We start from the raw sequence: 26,146 nt of genomic DNA, 5'->3' as shown, positions 1-26,146 counted from the left end.
AGGAATGTCTTTCAGAGGAGGACTAATACTTGCCTCATACATGTGCCTCTTTGAAATATGATGGGCTCCGTGTCTTCCTTCCAGACTGTCGGGAGGAAGTATTGTCCATATTGTCAAGACTTTTCCCCTAGAGGGACGCCTGGGTGGCCCTGTGGGTTCAGTGTCTGCCTTCAGCTCAGGGTCCTGGGATCCAGTGCTGCATGGGGCTCCCTGCTCAGTGGGGAGCCTGCTTCTCCCTCTGCCTGCGCCCCCAGCTTGTGCTTGCTTGCTCTCTGACAAATAAATAAATATATAAAATCTTTTTTTAAAAAGAAAAAGATTTTTTCCCTAGGAAAAGATTATGTAGTTGAAAGAGACAGACTTGTCATTGTCGGGTTGCACATTGAGTTTTGCCTATTATGTTTATCAGGGATTAACGATTCCAGAAAACCTGAGAAAAGAAAATAAGTATCTGAGCTGAATATGTACATATTACTTTATCATTTTTCTTATGTACCCCGGATAGTGTTACCTTCTTTTTCATGTTCTGCTAGTATATGATCAGTTTACATAAATACCACCATGCATATGGGAAGTACCTGGCTTCTAAAAGTTATACATACATCAGGAGTGTAGGATTTTTTTTCTAACACAGAATATGCTGTTGAAATGAAGGTGTTTCTGAGACATTCTTTTCTGCCTCTTCAAGGTTTAGCGTGTAGCCTGGCACATCACACTGACTCAGTAAATGCTTCCGTGAATCAAAGCTTGAGCTTACATTTTATGAGGAAGGCAGACAGATGTAATCAAAATACTGTGTGGTGTGCATTACTCTTCCAGGGGCAGAGTGATATTACCCAGGGTGAGTCAGGGACTTCACAGCAGAGGTGGTGACACTTGAGCTGAATTTTAAAGGATGGATAACCATTCATCCAACAGGGACTAGGAGGAAAGTCAGGCAAAGGGATCATTTTCCACAGAACTGTGGAGGGATGAAGGGAGTGACAGGAATCAGGAATCATGGGGAGGAAACCAGAGCCTGCGAGCTGTCCTGGGCACGCATATGTTGACGCAAGAAGGTGAAGGGCTTGAGTCGCACGCCGAAGCATTGAGACTTTATTCTCTAAGCAGGAAGGAGCTGTGAAATGATGGCTTTTAGCACTGGAGTGATAGGAGATATTTTCCTGAGGGTGAGACTTGGGGGAAGGAACTCTTAGGGAAATACTGAAGAGCCAAGGAAAGTCATATTAACAGAACAAGGTCATGTGGAGGGCTGGGTCAGGGCACGTGGTACTTTGGAAAGGCATCGGAGTTACTTCTTTTAGATAAATGGGACAAGTCATCGTTGTGATGAGAGAGTGGATGGCAGGTGCAGACGAGAAGGAGGTCTCAGGGAAAATCACCTTCCCACCACCTGGATTTCACCAGTGTTTGGAAGAGAACCCTGCTTCGTGTCTGTGGGAGAGCTTGGGTGACCGAAAAGAGGAACCTGAGCTAAGCTACATTACAGTGACCTGTCTTCAACATGCTGTGAACCAGCTGGCTTTGAGCAAATTATTCCTGTTCAGTGAAGCCAGAGTTGTTTTCTACCAGTTTAAAACCTGGGTACCCCGCGTCCATGTCTAGAACTATGTCCACATTGGCACTATCCACGCCTTTAACAGAGTGAAGTAAGGTCAGGTGGCCCCTGGCAATTAGAATCCCTTTGTATTTTATAATACAGAAAGTCTCTGCAGAGTTTAGATTGGAGAGGGAGGCTCTGGTCCCAGCACTTGTATTCACTTGGCGCACATCTCCTAACCTGTCTGATTTGGGTTTTCTTCTTCGCAGAGTGATGCGTCCCTGTGGTTTTGCTCCATTCTAATGCTCTGTGGGTCCCACAGTGGAGACTTGGGTAATTTTACTACGTAGTGAATGGAGCACAGTCAGAAGTACAAAGAATATGAGTGAGTGCATGGAGTGTTAGGGGAAAGGCTTTGGAAACCAGGGTCAGTAGAGTATATGTAGTTCTGTGAGTCTCAAACTTCAGTATGCAGAGGAATCATGTGGAGACCCCCCCCTTTATTTTTTGGTGGGGGGCACTTTAAAAGTGCAAATTCCCAAGACATTTACTCCTCCTAACTAATTCAGGAAGTCTAGATAGGACCTGCTTACCAGCTTTGGATTTGGGCAATTTACTTAATCTTTCTGTGCCTCAATTTCCTTTTCTGTAAAATGTGTACAATGTGGTTCTTTCTTATAAAATGACTATGAGGATTACACAAGTCAGTCCTGAGAAAGATATAGAACAGTACCTTGCACATGGTGTGTATTAAATACATCTTAGTTACTCCAAATATCATTATTTCATGTTATTATTAAGCCCCATGGGCCACACCTTGAAGAACAGTGACTTAAGGGCTTGGTCGTCAGATATAGATAAGGGACTTATTAAAAAATGATCCTCACAAAGCGAATTTGTGCTTCATCTTAGATTTTGGGAGTCAGCAGAACACAAATAGTATTAAGAGCAAGAGGGAAAAAAGCAGAGGCTTTTAGACTGATTCAAGTAAAAGACCAGAACCGTGGCTGGCTGAGGTGTACGTGTGACAGAGTGATTGGGAACATTGGGGACAGGGTCGGCAAGAAACAGTAACACAGAAGCCAAGTCTAGTGAAAGATACTACAATGAAGATATGTGATACTTGTATCAAATACAGAGGAAAGATGAATTTTTTCCCTTTTGCCACAGAAGATGTTGGAAGTTCAGAAGTATAAGGGGGAATGGATCCAGATATTTGCGAGCATTGTCTAATGTGATACCCTGTGTGCATTGGTAGCAGCTTGCTGACGTTGAGCCCCTCTCCTCCCAGCATCCACTCTTCTCTTTCTGAAACACCCTCACGTGGTGCCACTCCCACAGAGCCAGGCACCTAACTAGGGAGCTGACACTCTTGGCTCCCCACTGTTGTCATGCCCCCGCGGCTGTTCGCCATTAGGTTCTGCCCATTTTACCCCCTAAATCTCCCTGGATTTTTGCCCTCTCCCCTTTCCCTGCCCCCACGTGCCTGATTTGGGCCCTGAGTCACCGAAGCCCTCAACCCTACTAGGTCTTCACTGCCCGCATGCTTCCCTGTGTCCACATAGCATTTTCTCAGGAGTCCAGGCCTCAATTCTCCAAAACTCCCATTTCATCAGGGATCTCCGGCTTACAATTCTTTCGCAGAATCCTGAGCTGAACAAGATGGGAGCAGTAGGGGTTTTTTGGTTTGTTTATGTTTTAAATTTCCCTAACTGCCTTTAAAACAATAAACACAGAGATCAGATAGGATAACAAAAGGAAAAGTCCTCAGACATCTTTGATGACACCAGGCCACAGGGTGCCCCAAGAACTCCAAAGCAATGATCAGGCCAGGCTGCCAACAGCCGCAGGGTCCAAAGAAGGCAGCCAAGGGAAGAAAGGGGGTGGTTCTGGTGGCCCTAAGAGTCAGAAAGCAGAAAGAGAGGTCAGAAGCCTCTGCAGAGAGATCCACAGGCTCTGATCCAGGAGCTGTTCTGGAGCAGTGGGGAGCACAGTAGGTGGTGGGCATTCAGCAGCCTGCACCTGCACACACACAAGCCTGGAAACCCACATCGTCCCCCACAGGTAAGTTGGAAGACATTCCCCCTGCTGTGAGGCCGAAGCAGAGCTGCCCTCTTTAATGTCCTGCTGCAGGTACTGACCCAGGCAATTCAGTAAGAGCAGGCAGCAAGATGCATAAGGCTTGGAGAAGTATCTCGATTTTCAGTTGAAAGGAGCATCAATCTGAAAATCCCAAAAAGGTCAATGGAACCATACAAAGCAGGGAAGATGACTTAATAAAGCAACAGGATATAGAATTAACGTATTGAGGGGCATGTGTGGCTCAGGTGGCTAAGCGTCTGCCTTCGGCTCAGGTCGTGATCTCAGGGTCATGGGACCAAGCCCCACATCAGGCTCCCAGCTCTGTAGGGAGCCTGCTTCCCCCTCTCCCTCTGCTGCTCCCCCTGCTTGTGCTCTCACTCTCTGTCAAATAAATAAAATCTTTCTTAAAAAATTAACATACAGAAGAAAATCAATAGATATAATGGGATGGAAGGCAACATTTACAACTGAATGAGTGGGTGGCTCAATCTTTCTATGAACTTCTCAAACACTGTGTAAAACCTACATGAGGAAAACTACAAAACGCTCCTGACATACCTTGTTCCTGTTGAATATAAACATTCAGTATAATGAAGATGTTAGTTCTCCTGAAGTTTATTCATAAATTTAACTCAATACAAATGCAATAAAATTGCCTTCATTTTTCTGAGGGTTAGATAAGGTAATTACAAAAATCATATGGAAGAAGAGAGTAATTTAAAAAAAAAAAAAAAAAACTTAAAAATTTGAGGAGCAGGGCACCTGGGTGGTTCAATGGGTTAAAAGCCTCTGCTTTTAGCTCAGGTCATGATCCCAGGGTCCTGGGATCAAGACCCACATTGGGCTCTCTGATCAGCAGGGAGCCTGCTTCCCAACCCCAACCCCTTTCTCTCTCTGCCTGCTTCTCTGCCTACTTGTGATCTTTGTCTGTCAAATAAATAAGTAAAATCTTAAAAAAAAAAAATTGAGGAGTAGTGATGGGTGGCTGGCCACACAAAGTTTAATAATACATAATAAAGCCTCTTGTTTAAAAGAATGTTAAAAGTTAGCCCATGGGTAAGCAGACCCATAGAACAAAAATGCAAAATCCAAAAATAAACTACTGCATGTAGAAATTTAAGTACAGTATATAATAAAAAACATCATCTCAAATCAGTGGAGAAAGAGGAACTTTTTAATAAGTGGTTGTGGGACAACTGAAAAAAAGACAAAATTAGAACTATTCCTTACATTGCACAACAGGATAAATTTCAGATGAATCAGAGATCTATTTATAAACAGTTAAACTACAAATATTAGAAGAAAACATGGACTAAATTTTCCTTTATGACAGAGAACTTGGAAAACTTTGAATTATGGCTCAAAATAGAGTAGAATAAAAAATGACTGATAATTTGACTCCATATTTTAATTTTTTAAAGGAAAACCAAACACAAATGAATGACAAACTAGAAAAAGATATTTACAATACTTACGATGTTTACTTATATTACACACAAAGGGCTAGTATCCTTGAGTATAAAGAAGACTAAAAACCTGATAGGGAAAAATAGGCCAAAAAATTTAAAAAGATAGCTCACTTAGAAAAATGCCAAGTGGTACTTAAAATAGTAAAAGATGTTCAACCACACTGATAAGTTAAATGTGACTTTAAAACTATACTCGGAAAAAATATATATATACTGAGATCCCGTTTCTTACTGATCAAAAAGGAAAATTCTAAAGTTTGACAGCATTCCCTCATGACCAAGTGATGGGAAAACAAGAATTCTCATACACCGATGAAAAGAATGCAGAATGGGGTGAAAAGAATCCAGTTCGTGGGGTGGGGGAGTGACTGGAATCTGTCACAGCTAGCAAAAGCTCATATGTGCTTATCCCTTAGTAACCTTGCCTATAGCATCATAGCCTTAAAAAGTGAAAAAGGACATATATATACAGTACTGTTCATCTTGATATTCTTTATAATGTAAAGACTTGAACCATCCAAACATCAATCAATAGGAGTCTGCTGGAGTAAACTAGCACTCTCCACCATGAAAGACTCCGAATGCAATGGAGCTGTAGAACAGGACAGTCTAAAGATCTCTGTCTGCTGTCTGCAGGGTTTTGTTTTGTTTTTAAGATTTACTTATTTTTTAATAATAAATATTTGTTTAATATTTATTGATTTGAAAGAGTGAGCAAGTGTGTGAGCTGGAGGGAGAGGGAACAGGAGAGAAAATGTGAAGCAGACTCTACACTGAGCCGACATGGGGCTCCATCTCACAGCGGTGAGCTCATGACCTGCTGAAAGAGTAGCAACCAGCGAAGTCCCAGGCACCCTTGTACAGAACAGTTTTATGTACTAGTTTATTGTAAGAAAGAAGGGGACTGTGAAAATACACCCATGTAGGGGCGCCTGGGTGGCTCAGTGGGTTAAAGCCTCTGCCTTCGGCTCAGGTCATGATCCCAGAGTCCTGGGATCGAGTCCCACATCGGGCTCTCTGCTCGGTGGGGAGCCTGCTTCCTCCTCTCTCTCTCTCTCTGCCTGCCTCTCAGCCTACTTGTGATCTCTGTCTGTCAAATAAATAAATAAAATCTTTAAAAAAAAAAAATACACCCATGTAAATGGAGGTATATAGCATGAGTGAATGCACACACTACAGGTGCAAATTTCCAGAAGGCAACAGTATAAGGATAGAGCAGAATTCTCTTAAAAAAGAGTTCTTGCTTGAGGGGAAAGAAAACAGGGTGAAGAAACTAGGGATGAAAGTGAGACTTCATTGTACCTGGTTTTACAGTTTTGACTCTGGAACTGTGTGACTGTTGAGATAATTTAAAGAAGAAGAAGAAGGAATCATCAAAATTGAAAATAAATGGAAATAAATGAACCTAAATATATTTCAAGATGGTGGCATACACACACGGAGGAAGGAATTACTTTAGGGCACCTTTTTTGGACAATACATTTCTACCAGGATATAGTCTAAGGATTAAAAAATAAAAATTAAAAATTCAGCTGCATTGAATTATCTTACTGTTAGTGGTATTGTTATTTGAAACTATTGTATGTGTATTGCAAGGTAAAGCAAATAAGTAATTGTGGTAATGATCAGAGAAACCAAGTTTTTCCCTATAAGAAAAATATTTAAAAGTTAAAGACATTAAGTGGTAACATTGTGATCTAATTTTTGAATTGGAAATAGTGTGAAATCCTGGTTTCTTTTCCTTTTTCTAAAAGAATACAGAGCTCCTCTATCCATGGTAATGACGACCCAGTAACAAGGAACACCCCTGTTTGTGGAATAATTCCAGCTACTAAATGCAGAAGGAAAGGCAAAATTACCATTTTAGATCCTTAATAAAATAATGAATCTCTATCCCAACTCAAGGTCGTGTGTTCAGCCCCAGGTTGGGCTCCACAATGGGTATAGAGCCTATTTAAAAAAAATAAAATGGGGGCGCCTGGGTGGCTCAGTGGGTTAAGCCACTGCCTTCGGCTCAGGTCATGATCTCAGGGTCCTGGGATCGAGTCCCGCATCGAGCTCTCTGCTCTGCAGGGAGCCTGCTTCCTCCTCTCCCTCTCTCTGCCTGTCTGCCTGCTTATGATCTCTGTCTGTCAAATAAATAAATAAAATATTTTTAAAAATGACCCTTAAAAATGATCCATCTTGAGTCTTCTGTACACATTGTATTATTGCATCGTAACCAACTAGTTGGTGAGGGGAAGTTCCTTGTAAAAGAATTCCACCTCATCGATGAATTACAGAACCACCATTTTGTAACCGTTCATGAACTGCCAGCCTTAGGCAGTGATCATCAGTTGATGCTAAGATCAGCTGGAGGATGTAGGGAACTGGATAGTGGATGGATGGATGGAGCTGACAAAGCCTGAATCTATTGATTGTCTTCATGTCCATGAGGGCAGGGAAGGTGTCCTGGCGATGGGGGCTGTGAGGAAGCACACAGCACCTTCTAGGACGTACATTCACAAGAGCAGGCGAGCCTAAATCTAACTGCTGTTTCGTAAGAAATAGACCAAGTACAGTGACACCAGGAGGAAACAAGCAGCCAAATTTAGAATATGGGACACTCTGTTAGACAAATAACCCAGTTTTATCATTTTAAAATGGCCTTTTAAAAAAGTATTGTGGAGACTTCTGTTTGGGGCCAAAATAGAATCAGATCATGAACTTGGTTTACCCTCCTGCCTGAAACAGTTAAGAGACAACAGCAGAAACATATGAAATCATATTGTCAAGAAAACGGACGACTACAAGGATTAGGGATGCCTGAGAAATGGCAAACAGAAAAGATGAGCTTCAAGTTTTAAGAGTTTCCTCTCCCAACCGCACCCCCCCGGCCCTGTTCCTGTTCTGCTCAGTCCAGGTCTTGTTTTCCTCAGGAAGGGAGGGCCCTTTCTTTTTGGGGGGATTGTGGTGGGTGTTTCAGATCCTCAGGGGAGTGGGCCGCCCTGAATTATCTGATCTTCCCTCCCTTGTTATATTTTATCTGTAAAGTGGAGCCTGAGAAATGTCCCTGTCCCTGGTTGTATCTCAGAGTCACCTGCCGAGGCTTCTGTTCAGTGAGCAGTCTCTCTCTCAGAAGTGTGGGGAGGTATTTTATGCTGGTTTCTGGGTTCTCTGGCTCTTGGGACTGTCAGAACCCCTTTTCTCTTCCCTTTAGCACAGCTGCCGAGTCTATATCCTTTTAGAATAAAACTACAGTTGGTGGTTTGACCCCGACTACTTGTCATCTAGGGTCTGTGGGAGATCCTTCCACCAACCTTCATTAAAGTTGGTCTGCGCCCTTTCCTCAGGAAATTCAGTAAGATTTAAACATTACCCTGTTCCCACCACCTTGTCCCAGTTAAAGGCCCCTCCACTCAGTATTTTCTTTCTGTCTTTCCACTTTGTGACTCAGGTCAAGGCCACCATGACCCATGTTTGCTGTCTCCAGTAGCCAGGTCTCAGTACTCATAATGCTTGGCCTTGGACATCATATATCCCAACGTGCACTCTCCCAGCCCTGCTCTCCCTTCATCTTCCCCCTGTTGTGAAATGGTGATTTGACTCTCTGAGCTGCACAGCCAAAACAATCTTGAATAAGAACTAAGTTGCAAATCTCACATTGCCTGATTTAGTAACTTACTACAAAGCTACAGTAATCAAAGCAGTATGGTGGGGGCATAAAGACAGACCTGTGGAATAGAGAACCCAGCATTGTTCACAGTAGCTGAAACATGGGAGCAACCCAGGTGCCCACCGACAGATACGTGGATAAGCAGAATGTGTGTGCATACAATAGAATATCATTCCCCTTACAAAGGAAGACAGCTCTGCAATACACTACAACACTGGTGAACTTTGAAGGCATTTGCCGAGTGAAATAAACCAGTCACAGAACGACAAATACTGTAGGACTCCACTAACATGAGATTCTTGGTGTAGTCAAAATTATAAAGCCAGAAGGGAGAACGGTTCTTGTTCTCAGGGGACTTCTCAGCCAGTGAGTGTCACTTCTTGATCAGAAATTATTCGATTGGTGAGAAGACCTGGCACCTAAACATTTATGCTCCTGACAAATTAGAAAGCTCCAAAATGATGTGAAATGAAAACTAAGGGGATGCTGCAAGAGATATATCCCGGCAGTTAGAGTCCAAGACCTCTACCCCTTTCTCAGCGATTGAAAGAAGTGGACAAAAAATCAGTGAGCATGTAAAAAAGATTTAAACAGACATCATTGATTAACTTGACCTGACTGACATTTAAAGAACACTCCATCCAGCCTTTTCAAGTGTACTCTGAGCCATAGAACAGGTCTCAGTGGATTTAATGGTATTTGAGTCCTGCAGAATATGTTCTCTGACCACTTGGAATTAAATCAGAAATCAAGGATGCCTGTGTGGCTCAGCTGGTTAAGCATCTGCCTTTGGGTTTGGTCGTGATCCTGGGGTCCTGGAGTCAAGCCCCGTGATGGGCTCCCTGCTTAATGGGGAGTCTGCTTCTCCCTCTGCCTCTGCCCCTGCCCCCCACTCATGCTTTTGTGGGCTCTCTCTTTTTATCTCTCAAATATTTTTTAAAAAATCAGAAACTAACAACAAAAGTCTTCAGAAAACTCTTAAATATTTAGAAACTAACTTTTAAATAAGTCATGGGATAAAGGGAAATAGGAGAATCATTTGAATGGAATGAAAATGAAGACACAGAATATCAAAATTTTCAAGATTCCGCTAAAGCAGTGCCTATATTAGAAAAGGTGAACATTCCGAATACTGTCAATGTATGCCTTAAAGAAACTCGGGAAGAAGAGCAAATTAAATTCAAATTAAACAGAAGAAAAGAAACCATAAAAGATCATAGCAGCAGTCAGTGAACTAGAAAACAAAAACAGTGGTGCTGAGAAATAATCAATAAAATTGATAAGCCTTTGGCCGCAATGTTCAGGAAGAAAAGAGAGAAGGCACAAATTAGCAATATCAAAAAAGAGCAATGACATCACTACAGATTATAGGGATAATAAGTGAATATTTTTAACAGTTCTATGGCAATTAATACAAAATGGACAAACTCCATGAAAAACCCTTATGACCAAAACACATTCAGGAAGAAAAGATAACTAGCTCTGTATCTACCAGGAAAACTGCATTTGCATTTGTAGTGTAAAACTTAGAAAGAACGAACTCCAGGCAGATGGTTTCTGTTGAGTTCTATCAAACATTTAAGGAAGAAATATACAAACTCCAGAAAATTGAAAAGGCAGGAATACCTCCCATTTCTTCCTGTAAAGCCAGCAACATCCTGATACCAGAACTAGACGAAAACATCACAAAACAGAAAACTAAACCAGAATCCCTCTTGAACAAAAATGGAAAAATTCTAAAGAAAATTTTAGCAAATAATACCCAACAATATATAAGAAGGCTAATTCATCATGACCAGGTTGTGTTGATCCCAGGAATGCAAGGCTATTTAAACACTAAGAAATTAATTGATATAATTTCCCATACTAACAGACCCCCAAAAAAGAAAAGAAAACCATATTTCTCAGTAGATGGAGAAAAATCCCTTACGAAAATCCAACATTTCTTCCTGACTTTAAAACTTTTTTATAAACTAGGCATAAAAGGTAACTTCTTTAAATTGACAAGAGGCATCAGTGGAAAACTAGCAGCTCTACCATCATATGAAATGGTGAGAGATCAGATGCTTCTTTGTAAGATTAGGAACAATAGAAGGATTTGTGCTTCGATGACTTTCATTTCCACATTGTGCTGCAAGTTCTAACCAGCACAACAAGGAATAAAGAACATAATGAGGGACTCCTGGGTGGCTCAGTTGATTAAGCGTCTGCCTTCTGCTCAGGTCATGATCTCAATCTCAGGGTCCTGGGATCAGGTCCTGCATCTGGCTTCCTGCTCATTGGGGAGTCTGCTTCTCCCTCTGCCTGCCACTTCCACTGCTTGTGCTCTTGCTAACTCTCTCTCTCTGAGAAATAAATAAAATATTTTTAAAATAAATAAATAAAGGTGCCCATATCAGAAAGGAATAAGTAGGTGCCTCTGGGTGGCTCATTCGGTTAAGAATCCCACTCTTGATTTTAGCTCATATCATGATCTCAGGGTTGTGAGATCAAGTCCCACATTGGGCTCCACACTGGGCACAGAGCCTACTTGATATTCTCTCTCCCCCTCACCCACTCTCCCTCCTCTGCTCACTCTCATTTGCTCTCTCTTTAAAAAAAAGAAATGAGTAAGTAAAGCAGTTTTCATTCACAAAGAACATTAACATCTATTTAGAAAATTTGGTGGTGTCTATAAAAAGCCTATCAGAACTAATAAATGGGCTTAGCAAGGTTGAGAGATATAATACAAAAATCAATTTTATTTCCATATGAGCACTGGATGAGAATTGAATTTTTTTAAGTACCATTTCCATTAGCATCAAACAAAATAAACAGGAAATTGTTAGAGATCTGACAAAAGATGTGTAAGACCTATACAGTGAAAACTATAAAATATTGGTGAGAGAAATTAAATAAGAACTAATCAGATGGAGAGATATACAGTGTTCAGGGGAAGACTCAGTGCTAGTTAGATGTCACTTCTCCCCAAATTGATCTATGCATTTGATCATAATTTGATCAATCCTAATGTAAATCCCAGATAACTTTTTTTATAGAAATTGACAAGCTTAACCTAAAATTCTTAGGGAACACACTGGATCAAGAACAACCAAAAGGATGTTGGAAAGAAGGGGGAAAAAAAGTTGGAGGTGTAACACTGATTTCAAATTCGTTTTTACAAAGCACTACAAGAAATTAATAACTATAAGAAATTAATGAGTGTGATATTTGCTTAGTAATAGATACATGCTACAAAATAGTGTTCATACACAAACCCACACATTTATGGGCAAATGGTTTTTGCCAAATTTACAAGGGCAGTTCAGTGGAGAAAGATGAGTTTATGATGCTGGAACCATTGTGTATCATATGCCAATAACAAACCTGTGCTCAGGACCTCACAACGATATACAAAATTAACTCAGTATGGATCAGAGGCCTATGTACAAAACCTAAACAATAAACCTTCTAGAAAATAGGGGAAAGGCTTGTAATCTTGGGATAGGCAAAAATTACTTAGATATGATACCAGAGTACAGTCCACAAGTGAAAAATTGATAAACTGACCATCAAAATTAAGAACTTTTGCCACAAAATGAGAGAAAATGTATGCAAAAAGAATGGGATCTAGAATATGTAATATAGGGGCACCTGTGTGGCTCAGTCTGTGAGTGGCTGAGTCTGATTGAGCCTCCAGCACTTGATTTCAGCTCAGGTCGTGCTCTTGGGGTCATGACATTGAGCCCCACGTCAGGCTCCCCACTCAGTAGGGAGTCTGCTTGAGATTGACTCTCACTTCTCTCCCTGTGTTCCTCCCCCACCAAAATAAATAAATAAATCTTTAAAAAATATATGTAGTATACTGTCAAATCAATAATAAGAGAACATACAACTGCATAGAAAAACAGGCAAAAGATTCAGACACTTCACCAGAGAAATATGCAGATGGCAAACAAGTACATGAAAAGGTGCTCACCATCGTTAGTCGTTAGGGAAATGCAAACTTGAGCTACAGTGAGATACCACTACATGCCTCTTAGTGATTACAATCAGATGGAAAAGACTGACCACCCAAGTGTTGGTGAGGATGTGGAGGAAGTGGGATTTTCATACACAGCTTGTGGAGATATAAAAATGGCCCACTCACGTTGGAAGACACTTTGGTGGTCTCTTAAAAAGTCAAACACACTACCCTATTGCCAGTCTTCCCTACTGTGTAAAGTATTTACCCCAGAGAACAGAAAATGCATGTCCTCACGAAGACTTGTGCAAGTCAGTAAGGTGGTTTTCAGCTTTATTCATTGTAGCCCAAACCTGGCAAACAATACAAAAGTTCCATCAATAGGGTAAAAGATAAATTGCTGTGTATCTGTACAGTGGGATACTACATAGAGTAAAAAAGCAATGAACTGTTGATACTTGCAGTAACATGGATTAATCTTAAGATAATTATGATGAATGAAAGAAACCATATACAAAATAGTATGTAGTGTACCGTATTTATGTAAAACTCTGAAAAATATAAAGTACAGTAGCAGAAAGTAGGCAGTGGACAGAAGCCATGATGGGAAGAAGGAATTAGGAAGAGGCACAAGGAAATTGGGGAATGATAGATACAGTGTCTTAATGGTAGTCATGGTTTTGAGGGCCATGTCAAAATATCTAATTGTAGGGGCACCCAGGTGGCTCAGTGGGTGAAGCCTCTGCCTTCAGCTCAGGTCATAATCCCAGGGTGTTGGGATCGAGTCCCACATGGCGTTCTCTGCTTGGTGGGAGTCTGCTTCTTCCTCTGCCTGCTGCTATACCTGCTTGTGCTCTCTTTCTCTCTCCCTGTCAAATAAATAAATAAAAGCTTAGAAATATATATCTAATTGTACACTTTCAATATATGCAGTTTAAGTCAATTCTGTTTCCACAGGCTAAAAAGATATATATATGGTAGAGGAGACTCTCACAGACTAAGAGAAAATTGAAGGGAACAGCAACCAAATGCAATGTTTGTACTTTGTACCCTAGGTCAAGCCAACTATGTAAAAAGATATGTTGGGGATGCGCCTGGGTGGCCAATTGGGTGAATGGACAACTCTTGATTCCGGCTCAGGTCATGATCTCAGGATCATGAGATCAGGTTGGGCTCCACTCTCAGCCATGGTAGGGATGAGGAGAGTCTCTCACTCCCTCTACCTCTCCCCTCCCACACCCACATATGTGTGAGCTTGCGTGGTCTCTCTGTCAGATAAATCTTTTTTTTTTAATGGACTTTTTTGGGTGCCCAGGTGGCTCAGTTGGTTAACCAACTGCCTTCAGCTCAGCTCGTGATCCTGGAGTCTCGGGATTATGTCCTGCATCGGGATCCCAGCTCCACGGGAAGTCTGCTTCTCCTTCTGACCTCCCCTCTCAATCTCTCTGTCTCTCAAATAAAAAAATTAAATATTTAAGAAAAAATAAAAATAGACATTTTTAAGAGAGCTGGGGAAATTATAGTATAGTCTGAGCATTTGATAATGTTGATAAATTATTGTTAATTTTGTTAGATGAGACAGTGGCAGCAAATGAAAGCCCCTATCTATAAGACATAGTGACAGTTTTATGTGTGAAATGCTTTGTGATATGCTTTGAAATCCTCTAGCACAGTAAAGAGGAGGGGATAGATGGAAGGATGGAAAATATTGGTAAAACATTGATCATTGAAGCTGGATGATGGGTAGTTACATAGAAGTTCATTATTTTCTTTTGTGTATTTTTAAATTCCCCTAAATGTGTATGTTTCTATGATTTTTTTTTCATCCTCAGGATATAAAATCCAAGGTCTCCCCTTCTCTTAGCCCCCACCATCCCCCCTCAGGCTCAGCATCTACCTCTTCTCACTGTTCAAGATCTGCTTGTGTGCAGAGTGACCACCTGTCTCAGCATGCTTGTTTGCACCCACTGTCCCGTGTAATTACTGATAGGGCCCTCTGACTCCCAGAACGTTCTGTTTTGCACAGTCAGGTTTATGCTCATCCTAGCGATATCGAATAATTTCCTTCATAGTCCTGTGCTTCATGCCTATTTCTTTTTCTTAGGTTTCCTTTGTCCAGGAGGCCCCTCCTGTCCCCTGTGCTTTTCCTGATCAGATTCCTTCCCACTAGTGTTCCACATCTCTGCTCAGGGCTCCTTTCCTCAAGCCTTCCCTGACATCCCTCCTCTGCCCCGGCCCCCAACCCCCACCATGTTAGGCTGCCCCTCTGCGCCGCACACCACCCAGGCATTCTCTGCTGTGCAGCACTCAGTCACAGTATCTCCTGGTCTGTCCCCCGATTCACCTGGCATTTTGAGATTTGGGAGCACCGTCTTTCCCCCTCTGGGTCCTTGGTATCTAGCAATGTCTGCCCAAATGTGGGATCTATCCAGTCTCTGAGATTCTGTGACTTAACCCTTTCAGACAACTCACCCCTGGGAAGGTAAATGCACCTTGCTAAGCTCACGGAGCATTGTGGTGGTGGAGACAAAAGGAGAACTCGTGACTGCCTCTCTCCTGCCTCGCTGGGCACCATGCTGCACCACCGCGGGGGCATTGGAGACTCGAATTTATCCTTCTGATTGTCCCAGAGCCATGAGGGCCATGCTTGCTGCTCTGACAGGTGCACGAAGTAGATCTCGGTTAACACTGTAGTATTTCAGAGGTTTATTAAACACAGGGATGCAGCAGTGGTTATGACCCTGTTGTTTTTTTCCCACTATATATACTCTTGAACTATTCAAGGTTCATTCAATGTTCAGGATAATTCAGTAATTCAATTCAGAAAGCTGAATCTATGGGAAAATTGCCAGTTTTTCTCTTTTTTTAATTGCTTTGTTAGAATCCTTTCCTGTAACATGACCTAGGGAATGTTATGGGATAACAGAGGCTTTATACATTTAACGACTTTAAAGTGAAGGACGTCATCTAGAGATCTCGCATTAATGTCTGTTTTTCTTTGTAATTGTCATAGCGTCGTCTTGGAGATGCTGCCAAGAAAGCCATCAGCAAATTGACCACCAGAACAGTAAAAAAGGGTGATAAGGTATGGTAGCGAAATAACTTTGACATTATAAAAAGAGTAAAGTAGTTTCACCTTCGATTTGGTGGGAAAGAACACACCCTAATCATTTGTGCCTCTCTGGGTATACGATCTAGTGCTTCATTTTAGACTAGCCTCCCTTTGAACTCTTACCCGTAGCATGCCTCATTTGGAGGCCATCCTAGAGTTTCTGACTCTCCTGGACTTGCAGTGCTCCTCCATTACCAGCTGCACTGGTCTCCTTACCCTAGCCATGGTGTCGCACCGCAGCCAAGGATGCCTTCAGGCAGAGCCCTCATGGGTCAGTTGGTGCCCTCAGTGGCCAGGAGTATACATCCTCTTCCCTGTGCTTCCTTTGTGTTTTAGTCCCTCACCAGTTCACCAGAGAGCTGGAGCCCCACATCTCCCGGGGGTGTCATTCACAAGGTGCTGCCCAGTGGGCCAGAGAGTTGGAAGAAAGCGCCCAGTGTGTCAGGGTTGGGCCCTTGGCGTGGGGAGACCAAGTGAGAAAGCCAGTGACTGAGGCCATGGCTGAGACGGCTCACCAGAGCTACCGGTCGGGCCTCGCATCACGTGGAGCCTGCTTCTGCTGCGTGAGGACCAAACAGCAGCTTGGGGTTGGAGCCAGCACGCCATGCATTCGGTTATCTAGAAGGAAAAGTTGTACCTCTACAGGCATAAGCCCAAAGCTGTTTTCTGCAGCGCACTCGGCTCTCACATTGTGATGAACAGCCCTGGGAGGGTAATTTCAGACAATTCTCCATCCTCTGTAGTTTCTCCATTTTCTTGACTTCACCCGTTTTTATTCCCACCCCCTTGACACGTCTCTGGAGGGTGGAGACCTTTTCAGTGAACACTAAGGGAAGAAACAGGTAAAAACATCAGCAGAAAGTAAAAGCAGCATCAGGACAGCAGCTGTCTAATCCCAGAGGGAATAGTCACCCTTTTGGCCTGGTGGCCTTCAGCTGCCACATCAATTGAAATTCCCCAGAGCTGGTCTAAACTACCCATCCTGTGTTGTCCTTCAGGCTAACACCAAATAGTCTTTCCTTATTCATACCAACACCTCTACCAAGTTTGCATCTCCTAGACCTACCCAGAGTTGTCCCACTGAGTTTCAGTCCTGGTGGCTGTGACACAGCAGGCTGTCTCCCCTTTCCTGGCTTACTTTCTGGTAGTGATCCACTTACGACAATTCAGGGGAGTCCCTTCCTGGCATGGGCAAGGAAGGAAGCCAGTTAACCTGGGTGGCCGACCACCCGGCTGAGTCCTCCTGAGTGTCCACAAAGACCCAGGGTTGGGTCGGGCCATGATTGTTCTCTACCCCAGACCTGGGACCAGCTCCCATCCTTGGGGCTTGGTCTTTTGGGGGCTCACCATCTTTTCTGCACTCTGATACATGGTCAGAGGACGACCCACACTGTGGAGGGTGTGTGGGGAAACCCGCTGGCCCAGAGCCATGATGCCGCCGTGGTGGGGTGAGAGGAGGGTGCCCACGGTGATGGTGTGTTTGAATCTTGAAACACAAGTAAAAATTCTACTTTCTAAGACCCTTCACAAATAGAATTAGCAGTAACTATTACAACATAGTTTCAAAACGAGGTAGAGGGGTTTTGGTACCATTTGGTTCAGTGCAGTTAAGCAACTGAAAACGTGAGAAGTGTTGGTAGCTGTTCACTTCCTAACGGTTTGCTCGCTGTGGGTGCCACGGGAAGATGCTCTGCTGGATTGTCTCCCCGTTTCTGTATGGCTTCTGTTCTAGCCTGTGACTCTCATGCCTGTGCTTCTCCTCACAGGAGACAGACCCCGACTTCGACCACTGCGCAGTCTGTATCGAGAGCTACAAGCAGAATGATGTGGTGCGGATTCTCCCCTGCAAGTATGTCCGCATCCTTTGTTTAAAACAGAGTGCTGCTTGTGGGGCACGCACGCCCCCCTCTCAGGGCGAGGGTCCCACTGGCTCTCGGCACCTGCTTGCCAGGCTCTGGCGGCAGGCAGGGGCAGGGCACCACATTACCTGTGAGCAGGGTAGCAGTCGGCAGGATCTGTGTGCCTCGCCACACACTGACAGCAGGCCTCCGCTGCTGGTGAGAAACTTGGGGAGAACCTTTGGGCACATCATAGCCTAAGACCATAACAGTCAAGAATGTTCAATTCTGGGACTCTCATGGGTTTCAAAAGGAACCCCTTGCTCCTCGTCCTGTTAAATCCCAGTGCATCACTAGGCCCTCCCGTGAAGGCTCTGTGGTGTTCACTTGTCGCCGGGAACCAAAACTCTAGGACTTGGACCAATACTTCTGAACCTGGGTTACTCGGACTGGCTGCTGGGCCAGGCCCTCTGCTGGATGCCCTTGAGATTACTGTCCTGTGCCAGGGTCCGTGCTTTTCTCCCCGCTGTACCTGAGGGACAAGGACCCTCCTGGTAGATGCCGGGGTCTCATGGTCCAGAAACAGGGGAGTCCAAGTAAAGGTCTGCCTTTTCTGCTCTGTATATCGGGCCACATTCACTCGTGTGTGGGTCTCTAAATAGAGCAAATGTTCTTTAGAAGCATGTCGAATGGAAAAAATACAAATTCGCCTACTGAGAAGCCTCAAATCAAAGACTTTAACTCTTCTTTTTCTGCTCCCTTAAAACATAACCACGCTGACCACTTATTAACACAGAACATGTGAACAAATGAAATAATTGTCAGTGGTTATCTCCATGAGGCTGCCGGTACCATTTTCTTTCCAAAGTCATCGATTTTAAACCTAGAGAGATCTGTGAGGGGTTTTGTTTTTTTCCTTAATCATAGAACTTAAGAATAATTCCATATGCTGAAACAGAAAACCAGCTTCTAGAATTCAAGTCAATCTAGTTTACTTATAAAGGAAAATCTACAAAACTAACAGTACATTTCCTGTAGAAAATTAAATTGCATAATTAGCATATTTCCTTCAGCTGCCATCAGGTATGGTTTAAAACGTGAGGCTGGAGGAAATACACATCCAAATACAAACCAGGAACATCAGTAGGTACAGTATAAAGCATTACCCACTCTTAGCTGGTTTTATTTTTTTTTTTTTAAAGATTTTATTTATTTATTTGACAGAGAGAGATCACAAGTAGACAGAGAGGCAGGCAGAGAGAGAGAGAGGAGGAAGCAGGCTCCCTGCTGAGCAGAGAGCCCGATGCGGGACTCGATCCCAGGACCCTGAGATCATGACCTGAGCCGAAGGCAGCGGCTTAACCCACTGAGCCACCCAGGCGCCCTCTTAGCTGGTTTTAAACCTGTTTTCACCTGCACAGATCTCTGACACCAGAATCACCAGGAAGAGGCGAAGTCTTTCCAAATTCTGTCTTCCTATTTCAGGCCAGAGTCCCTCTCACCCCCCCAGAGGGACCATCTGGACGGAAGAACAAAGGCCTCTGAAGCCAATCGTGGTTGTTACTAGCTCGAGAGTGTCTTCCTCAGGGGGGCCTCCACCAAAAATAGACTACTCTGGAAGCTTGCTCACCCTCCTCCCCGCCTCCTGAGCACTGGCTGTTCCAAAGTTTGATTCTTCGTTCTCCTTTTTCTTAACTTAATCCAGTGCTCTCCAAACCAGACGGTGTGTCGGAATCCGTGGGGAGTGTTAAGAAAAACACAACCCAGAGCCTGGGCCTGTGGCTCGTAATAGTCACCTGAGCAGCACTCCACAGTGTGCCCCTCCATCCCGGGCCTCGCCCTTCTGTGGCTGTGCCTGTGGCTGCGGTCTGCTTTTGGATGTTAGAATTCTGGCAAACTTCACGACATTTCTCTGTGCCCGCTGTTAGGGCACTATGTCCTCGGTGGGTTGTGTTCTGTTGCTGCCTCCTTGTCTGACGCTCTGCCCAAGTCCCCCTTCTGCTCTGGGGCCGGGTGCTCTCCATTATACGTACTCCTGAAGCCTCAGCAAGTGGTAGCCTTCTCTGCTCAGCACAGCCGTTTACCTCACTGAAATGGTACCAACAGCAGGATTCTCAGGTATAGGAAAAATTAACCTTGTACGTCGAGCAACGTTCTATGGGACCGGAATCAACAGCTTCCCACCCAGAGCAAGGTTTCTGAGCCTTGGTACTGTTGACCTTTGGGACCACATGATTCTTTGGGATCCTTTGGGGTCGGGGGTGGGGCAGCTGGCCTGTGCATCACAGGATCTTTAGCGGTGTCCCTGGCCGCCCCGCCGAGAGGCCCGCAGCAGCCCCTACACAAAGTCGAGGCAACCACTCACACAGAGGGTGGCCTCGGCCAGATCTCCCATCTTCACTTCACATCTTCCCCACACCTCTGGTTTCTGGGGGACCCCCTCTAGGATACTTACAGATGAATTTGGGCTGTGGGTTGCTACCTCCTTTCTTCCCTCTGCCTGGGACATCCTGCCCTTCCTCTTTTGTCTGTAGGGCTTTGGAACAGAGCAGAAGGGTGACTCTGCTACCTCTCCCTTGAGCGTGCTGGCGCCTCCCTGCCTCCCATGGGACTCTCTCTGCCCCACCCCCCACCCCAGCTGGGCCTGGAGTGTTGCACAGAGCACCTGTCTCTTTCCCTGGTTGGCTCTCCTTGTTCATTCTCCTTTAAACACTGTGGCTCATCCCTTTGTTCCTCACTCTGGCCAGATAGCTTCCCCCGCAGCTTCACGGACAAAGTTGTGGTTGTTTGACCCCAAAATTCCCTCCGCTTCCCGGCCTCAAGCTTTCGGTGCTCCTGCCTCCCCACCCAGCCTTGCAGTGTCCCTTCCAATCAGGATGGCGGCGGGCTCCTTTTGTTCTGACACACTCTTTCCACCCCAGCTTCCCCGTGCCCAGGGAACCTTACTCTGCTGACTCTGCCCCTGCCAATTTTTGTTCTTTCGGTCTATACGCCAACATTTCATCATATTCAAGCCCGTCCTGTGCCATTGTCATAAGCCATTGCTAAACACCATCCTGCGGCTGCTCCCTTCACGGCCAGACTTTAGAAAGGAGCTGTGCTCACTGTCCCTTCTTCACTTGAGTGAGGAACCAAGGAAAGCCCAGGTGCCTTTGTTTCTATCCATCCTTAATTTTTTTTTTAAAGATTTTATTTATTTCTTTGACAGAGAGAAAGAGCACAAGTAGCAGAGAGGCAGGCAGAGAAAGTGGGAGAAGCAGGCCCCCTGCCCAGCAGAGAGCCCGATGCAGGGCTCAATCCCAGGACCCTGGGATCATGACCGGAGCCGAAGGCAGACGCTTAACCGACTGAGCCACCCAGAGGCCCCTCCATCCTTAATTTTTAACAAGCTTCTCTGCAGACTGAACTTAGACTTTCTATCTAGAGAGAGCAGAGCTCATGCATTGCTGCCTTTTTACTGCATGACCTTTCTTTTTCCTCTTCCTTCATATTAATTTACTGTGGACAGATGGCTCTTGGCCTCGTTTGGGCGCCTCCTGCTTGTGTCTGTTGATTACAGCTGATCATCCTTGGAAGTTAGCCAGCACGTCTTAGAAACTGTCACCTTATTTAGACCTCTTATTTAAAGGTCAACCACAACATTCTTTTAGTAGTTAAAAATACTTGTCAGAAGTCAAGGGCCATCGCTCAGATCACCATGTGTCCAGGATGCTATGTAGGGAGCCTAAAAGGGGTCCATCCTCTGGCCACTGCGTCAGGCATCACGGGCGTATCCCCACCTTGAGGGAGAGCCTGTTCCAGCAGTGTCTGCTGCCAGCCCGGCAAGGGGGAAGAGTTCTCATCTCTGACCTTTCATAATTCTGGATCCCTCTATATTTGCCAGGCTCTTGCACGGTACCAAGAGGAGCTGGGAAAACCACTCAGCAACAGTGCACCCTCCTCTCCCCACCTCCGGCCGTTGCTCTGCCCTCTCCAGTTTGTGAGCTGTGCAGGAAGTAGGAAAGAGGAGGGCGCCCTACTATTGGTTTCATTCTGCATTCTGTACCCCAGAGCATTTCTTGCAGGAATAAAGAGCTTTTTTCCCGAAGTTCTGATCTGCTTGTTCTTTCCACGTTTCACTGGTCCTCGGCGCATCTCCTGCTTTCACGTGTACTCTGACTGCTCGAATCTTTTATCACAGTGGGAAGGGCTTCTCTGGCTGGCCCCTGGAGCCACCCACTGAGGTGACTATGTGGGCCCAGGGTATACCTGTGAGCTAGTCAGACATCGCTGGTGCTGGGCATGCTGGCACCAGAGGCCTGCACACATGTTCTTACCACTTGTTGGGCTAGTGTGGGAAACGTTAGCATGACTTTGGCTGAACACGTGTTTAATGGTACCTTGCATTTGCACGCCGCTGGGGGTTTTCTAAATATTCTACGACAGCTCATCACTTGCCGCTCCAAACAGCGCGTGCCTTCGCCTCTAGGCCTGGCAGCTCCATGCTGACACAGCCAGGAGGCGGGCTCAGACTGGGGAGGCAGAAGTGTGTCTGGGAGGAATGGGTGGGCCACCGCCGAGCTTTGTGCAGCAGTGACACAAGAGGGGAAGGGGATGGGTGAGGAGGGCAAGAAGGAACACAGGGCAGTTACCCACCAAGATAGCAGCAGTGGCCCCGAGGAGGCAGGGGGTCTGCATCAGAGGGCCCATGGGTGAACAGGGAAGCTGCGGGGCCATTTTCAGACGAGAGGGGCATGTGTGGGAGCCAGGCTGACAACCTCCGCATCTCCCCACAAGGTGAGGTGCAGGAACCGGGCTCTCGGGGACTCTGTCGAAGGAGGGAGTGGGTAGGTGGCTGACTGGGGTTGGGGTGGTCAAGAGGAGAAACACAGGGTACACACACAGTCACAAGGAAAAGATTTTTTTAGTTTAAGGAAAAAAACTTAATTTCTTCAGATTTGGGGTCAGCTAGGGAAGGGAGACGTTCTGAGTTTCTCCCTGGAGACCCAGTTAGTCATAGTTGTCCATTACTGTACTGCAAGGGGGGATGGAGGGACAGTCCTTTACATCAACAAACCTCAAAGGGAACAGTTTAGAACCCCAACATAGGGAAAACCTGTGTATAATTAAAGGTAAGGAACAGATAAACAAAGAACACTCAGCTCATGCAGCTTTAAAAATTAAATATGGGATTATACCATCTTTTTCTGAACAACCAGTAATAGAAATGAAAGGCATTTGTATAGTAGGCTAAGAAAAAAAGAAAAGTGAAAATGCTAATGATGGACAGCCAGGAGAGCAAACCACCATTTGCCCCCCAGGCTGGGGCTACTTGCTGAAACCAGGGTCTCTGCAAACAGCTGATGCCAGTGGACCCATCACAGGTCACGCAGCCTCTTCTCTCCTGTCACCTGCCAACCACCCAAAGTCCATCATCCACCCCACATGAAGCTGGCCTCCATCACCCGTCCCACTAACCAACCCGGCACTAACCAGACCTTCAGAGGTCTATAGGTCAGAGGTTAGGCAGATAGACCCTTGTGAGGTGAAAGATCCTGTCACTTAGTCGACCTAAAGGGGTCTGTATCCCCAGAAAGATTAGAAGCCTTATGCTAGTCTTTACCAGACTATAGTGAACTCTGGCACAGTTGACAGCTGCTGGGGTATGGGGCCCTGCAGACAGGAGCCCTTCCCTCCACCCCCTGAACCCCTCCCCCCAATCCAAGCACTCTCCTACGAGGATACCAGAACAAGAAGTGGATGTGCTTTGTGTGTACTAAATGAATTTCGGGCTCACCTATGGTTTGATGACTTTTGCCCCTTGAGTAAAAACCTGCAGGTTTAAATAAAAGCCAACTGGGACAAGGAAGTTCTGGTTCACTGCACTGATAAAATCAGTCTTCGAGATCTTTATTCTTCCCCGAAGAAGTGAGGGCAAAGTCACCAAGTGTCAGTAGGTGGGTGCGGATCCAGTGTTGAGGTTGAAGCTGTAAGCATGCATGTTTCTTCCAAATCCCAAGTAAAGCAGCAAGATGTTTAGACCCCTTCCTAATTTGATGAAAACTGCATTTTTAAGCAGCTGCATATAATTATAAGCCACACATAAATTACAGATTCACAAAGTTGTAAAGGCGTACCATGTTTCCATCTGATATCTTTCCTGAAATTTCTTTTATCTTATCTTGAGACTTCAAGTATAGCTCCTCTGAGGTGCCCAGGCTATGTGTCCTGGCACCCGCCTCTCTCCCTCTCTGGCCTGGACTCTGGGGCCTCATTTTAGCTTCTACCAGCTGCCATTGGGAGTCCTTGAACTTGAGAAGTGATTGCCACAGCTCCCTCAAAGTCTCCCTTCCACAAGGCACAGGTCCCTTTTTTAAGAATGCAAGACTCTGTGACTGCTTTTCCATCACAAGACTGACTTTCCACTCTCCTGAGTGGAAAAAAAAAAAAATCACCTATCCTTTCTCTCTCCCCTTGACATTTCCACTGAAAACTGTTGGCTCAGTGTCACCGTATTCCTAGGCACCCTTCATCTTTAAAACACTCCTAACCACCTCATAACTTTCATATTTATTTATTTATTTATGTATTTATTAAGATTTTTATTTATTTATTTGAGAGAGACAGTGAGAGAGAGCATGAGAGGTGAGAAGGTCAGAGGGAGAAACAGACTTCCCGTGGAGCTGGGAGCCCAATGTGGGACTCGATCCTGAGACTCTAGGATCATGACCCAAGCCAAAGGCAGTTGCTCAACCAACTGAGCCACCCAGGCGCCCCTAACTTTCACATTTAAAACATTGCCTAGAAGTCTTCTTAAATAATGTTATAAATGACATGGAAACCAAGTTCCATGAATAATTCATGGTTGTGCAGAAAACTCTTCATTCAACCCTTGGTTCGTACCTTCTTCAGTTTCCCTTCTACTCTGGCTGTTGTATAAAGCATAAGTGATTGATAAGGTATAGTTTGTTCCATTCTTAAGGAAAATCCTGTTTCTTCAAATGCTAGAATAAAAAGACTGAACTGCCAAATACCACTTGCCAGTTTTTAGCATACAGATTGGGGTCAGGAGGTTTTCTGCCAGCTGTATTTTAATACATCCCCAATATTTTTCTCTTAGGACTTGCCGATATTTCCAAGAGGAGGGAGAAACAGACTAACTAAAATTCCATTTCTGGGTCTAACAGTTGTTCAGTATATAATCCATGATACAACTCTCCATTTCTTGTGTTTTGTTTTTATAGGCATGTTTTCCACAAGTCCTGCGTGGATCCCTGGCTTAGTGAACATTGTACCTGTCCAATGTGCAAACTTAATATTTTGAAGGCCCTGGGAATTGTGGTATGTTTCCTGTTTTGTCACTCCTTTTGTGTGGTGGTGTCTGCATATGAGTCAGCCAGCATGGGACAGGTGTGCAGTTAAGTCTCCCTAGAGAGCACAGCTTTCTCTGCCACACGGCCATTCTTACACATTCTTAGAGTCCAACCCGTCTTGGGGAACTCCCAGAAGAGAAGATAAAGACCTGAACTAGTCCACTCGGAAGCCATTGGGTGGTGGAAATGCAGGGAAGAATGGCAACAGAGAGAGGGATGGGGTTTGCTTTCATTACAGAGTTGGGGGGGGGGGGGGTTGTAAGGGCTAGAAATAGAGACTTTTGACTTTGGTCCTGTAGTAAATTTTTTCCTCATTCAGCATCTTATAAAACTATGTCATCACTTAAGTTTCGTTCTCTTGAATCTGGCTTCGCTCCCTAGTCAGCCACTGGACATGAAGGTGGGCGGTGAGTGCCTGGCAAGGCCTTTGGTCCAAGGCGACACAGTCCTTCATTCAGCTCTGGCCAGGCGGGTCAGCACTGACTCACTAAGGACCTTGGGAGACTTCCTCCAGGTCACCCTGGAGGACATATCTGTCCAAAATTAATGCCCCTTCGAGGAAAATAAAATACTTGCTGGTCTCAAGAAAGAGTGGATGAACGATTTCTTTGTGGGACCAGAAGTTTGGTGTGTCCAGCAGATGAGTTGCTCATTTTAGCTTTGCAACCCAAAGCTCATCTGAGAAATCCCACGTGAAATATGCCATCGGTCAACACCCGAGTGGTCCAGGCGGGCAGTGTGGCTCCTCCCAGCTCCAGAGACCATGTCACTGATATAGTTGAACATAGGGTTACTCTTCCTCAGAACGGCTGACACTGGACCAGATCATTCCATCAGGGTGGGGGGCATCCTGTGCCCCGTAGAGTGTCCCCCACATCCTTGGTGGCTCCCAAAGGTTAGTAGTCACAGTCACTCACCAGTCACACAGTCCAAATGTGTCCAGACATGGGGAATAGTCACCCCCCATGGGAAGTGTTTAGCATAGAACATCCGCCCTGATATCTGATGTGTGGCAGATGTTTCCAGAAGTATTAACTTTGCCTCTTTTGGTTGGTGTGGTTGGTTTGCCTTCAGTCCTGTTCTTTGAAGTACAGACACATCTCCCTTGTGTTTTTAAAGAACATCCTTCTGGAGTCTATTACAAGCTCTCATAAT

At 44.8% G+C, this 26,146-nt stretch overlaps 1 protein-coding gene across 1 annotated transcript in view; it reads left to right on the top strand.

Annotated features, from left to right (window-relative positions):
- The window catches only part of RNF130 (ring finger protein 130), a 134,313-nt gene that overhangs the window by 65,727 nt on the left and 42,440 nt on the right, over positions 1 to 26,146 (top strand). The window contains exons 4-6 of the mRNA XM_059416400.1: positions 15,703 to 15,774; positions 17,568 to 17,650; positions 24,863 to 24,959. Of these exons, the coding sequence (XP_059272383.1) occupies positions 15,703 to 15,774; positions 17,568 to 17,650; positions 24,863 to 24,959 (252 nt within the window). The remainder of the gene's footprint in view (positions 1 to 15,702; positions 15,775 to 17,567; positions 17,651 to 24,862; positions 24,960 to 26,146) is intronic.

Source organism: Mustela nigripes, chromosome 12, assembly GCF_022355385.1.
Source record: "Mustela nigripes isolate SB6536 chromosome 12, MUSNIG.SB6536, whole genome shotgun sequence".
Lineage (NCBI taxonomy): Eukaryota > Metazoa > Chordata > Mammalia > Carnivora > Mustelidae > Mustela > Mustela nigripes.
This window is presented reverse-complemented; position numbering and strand designations above follow the sequence as displayed.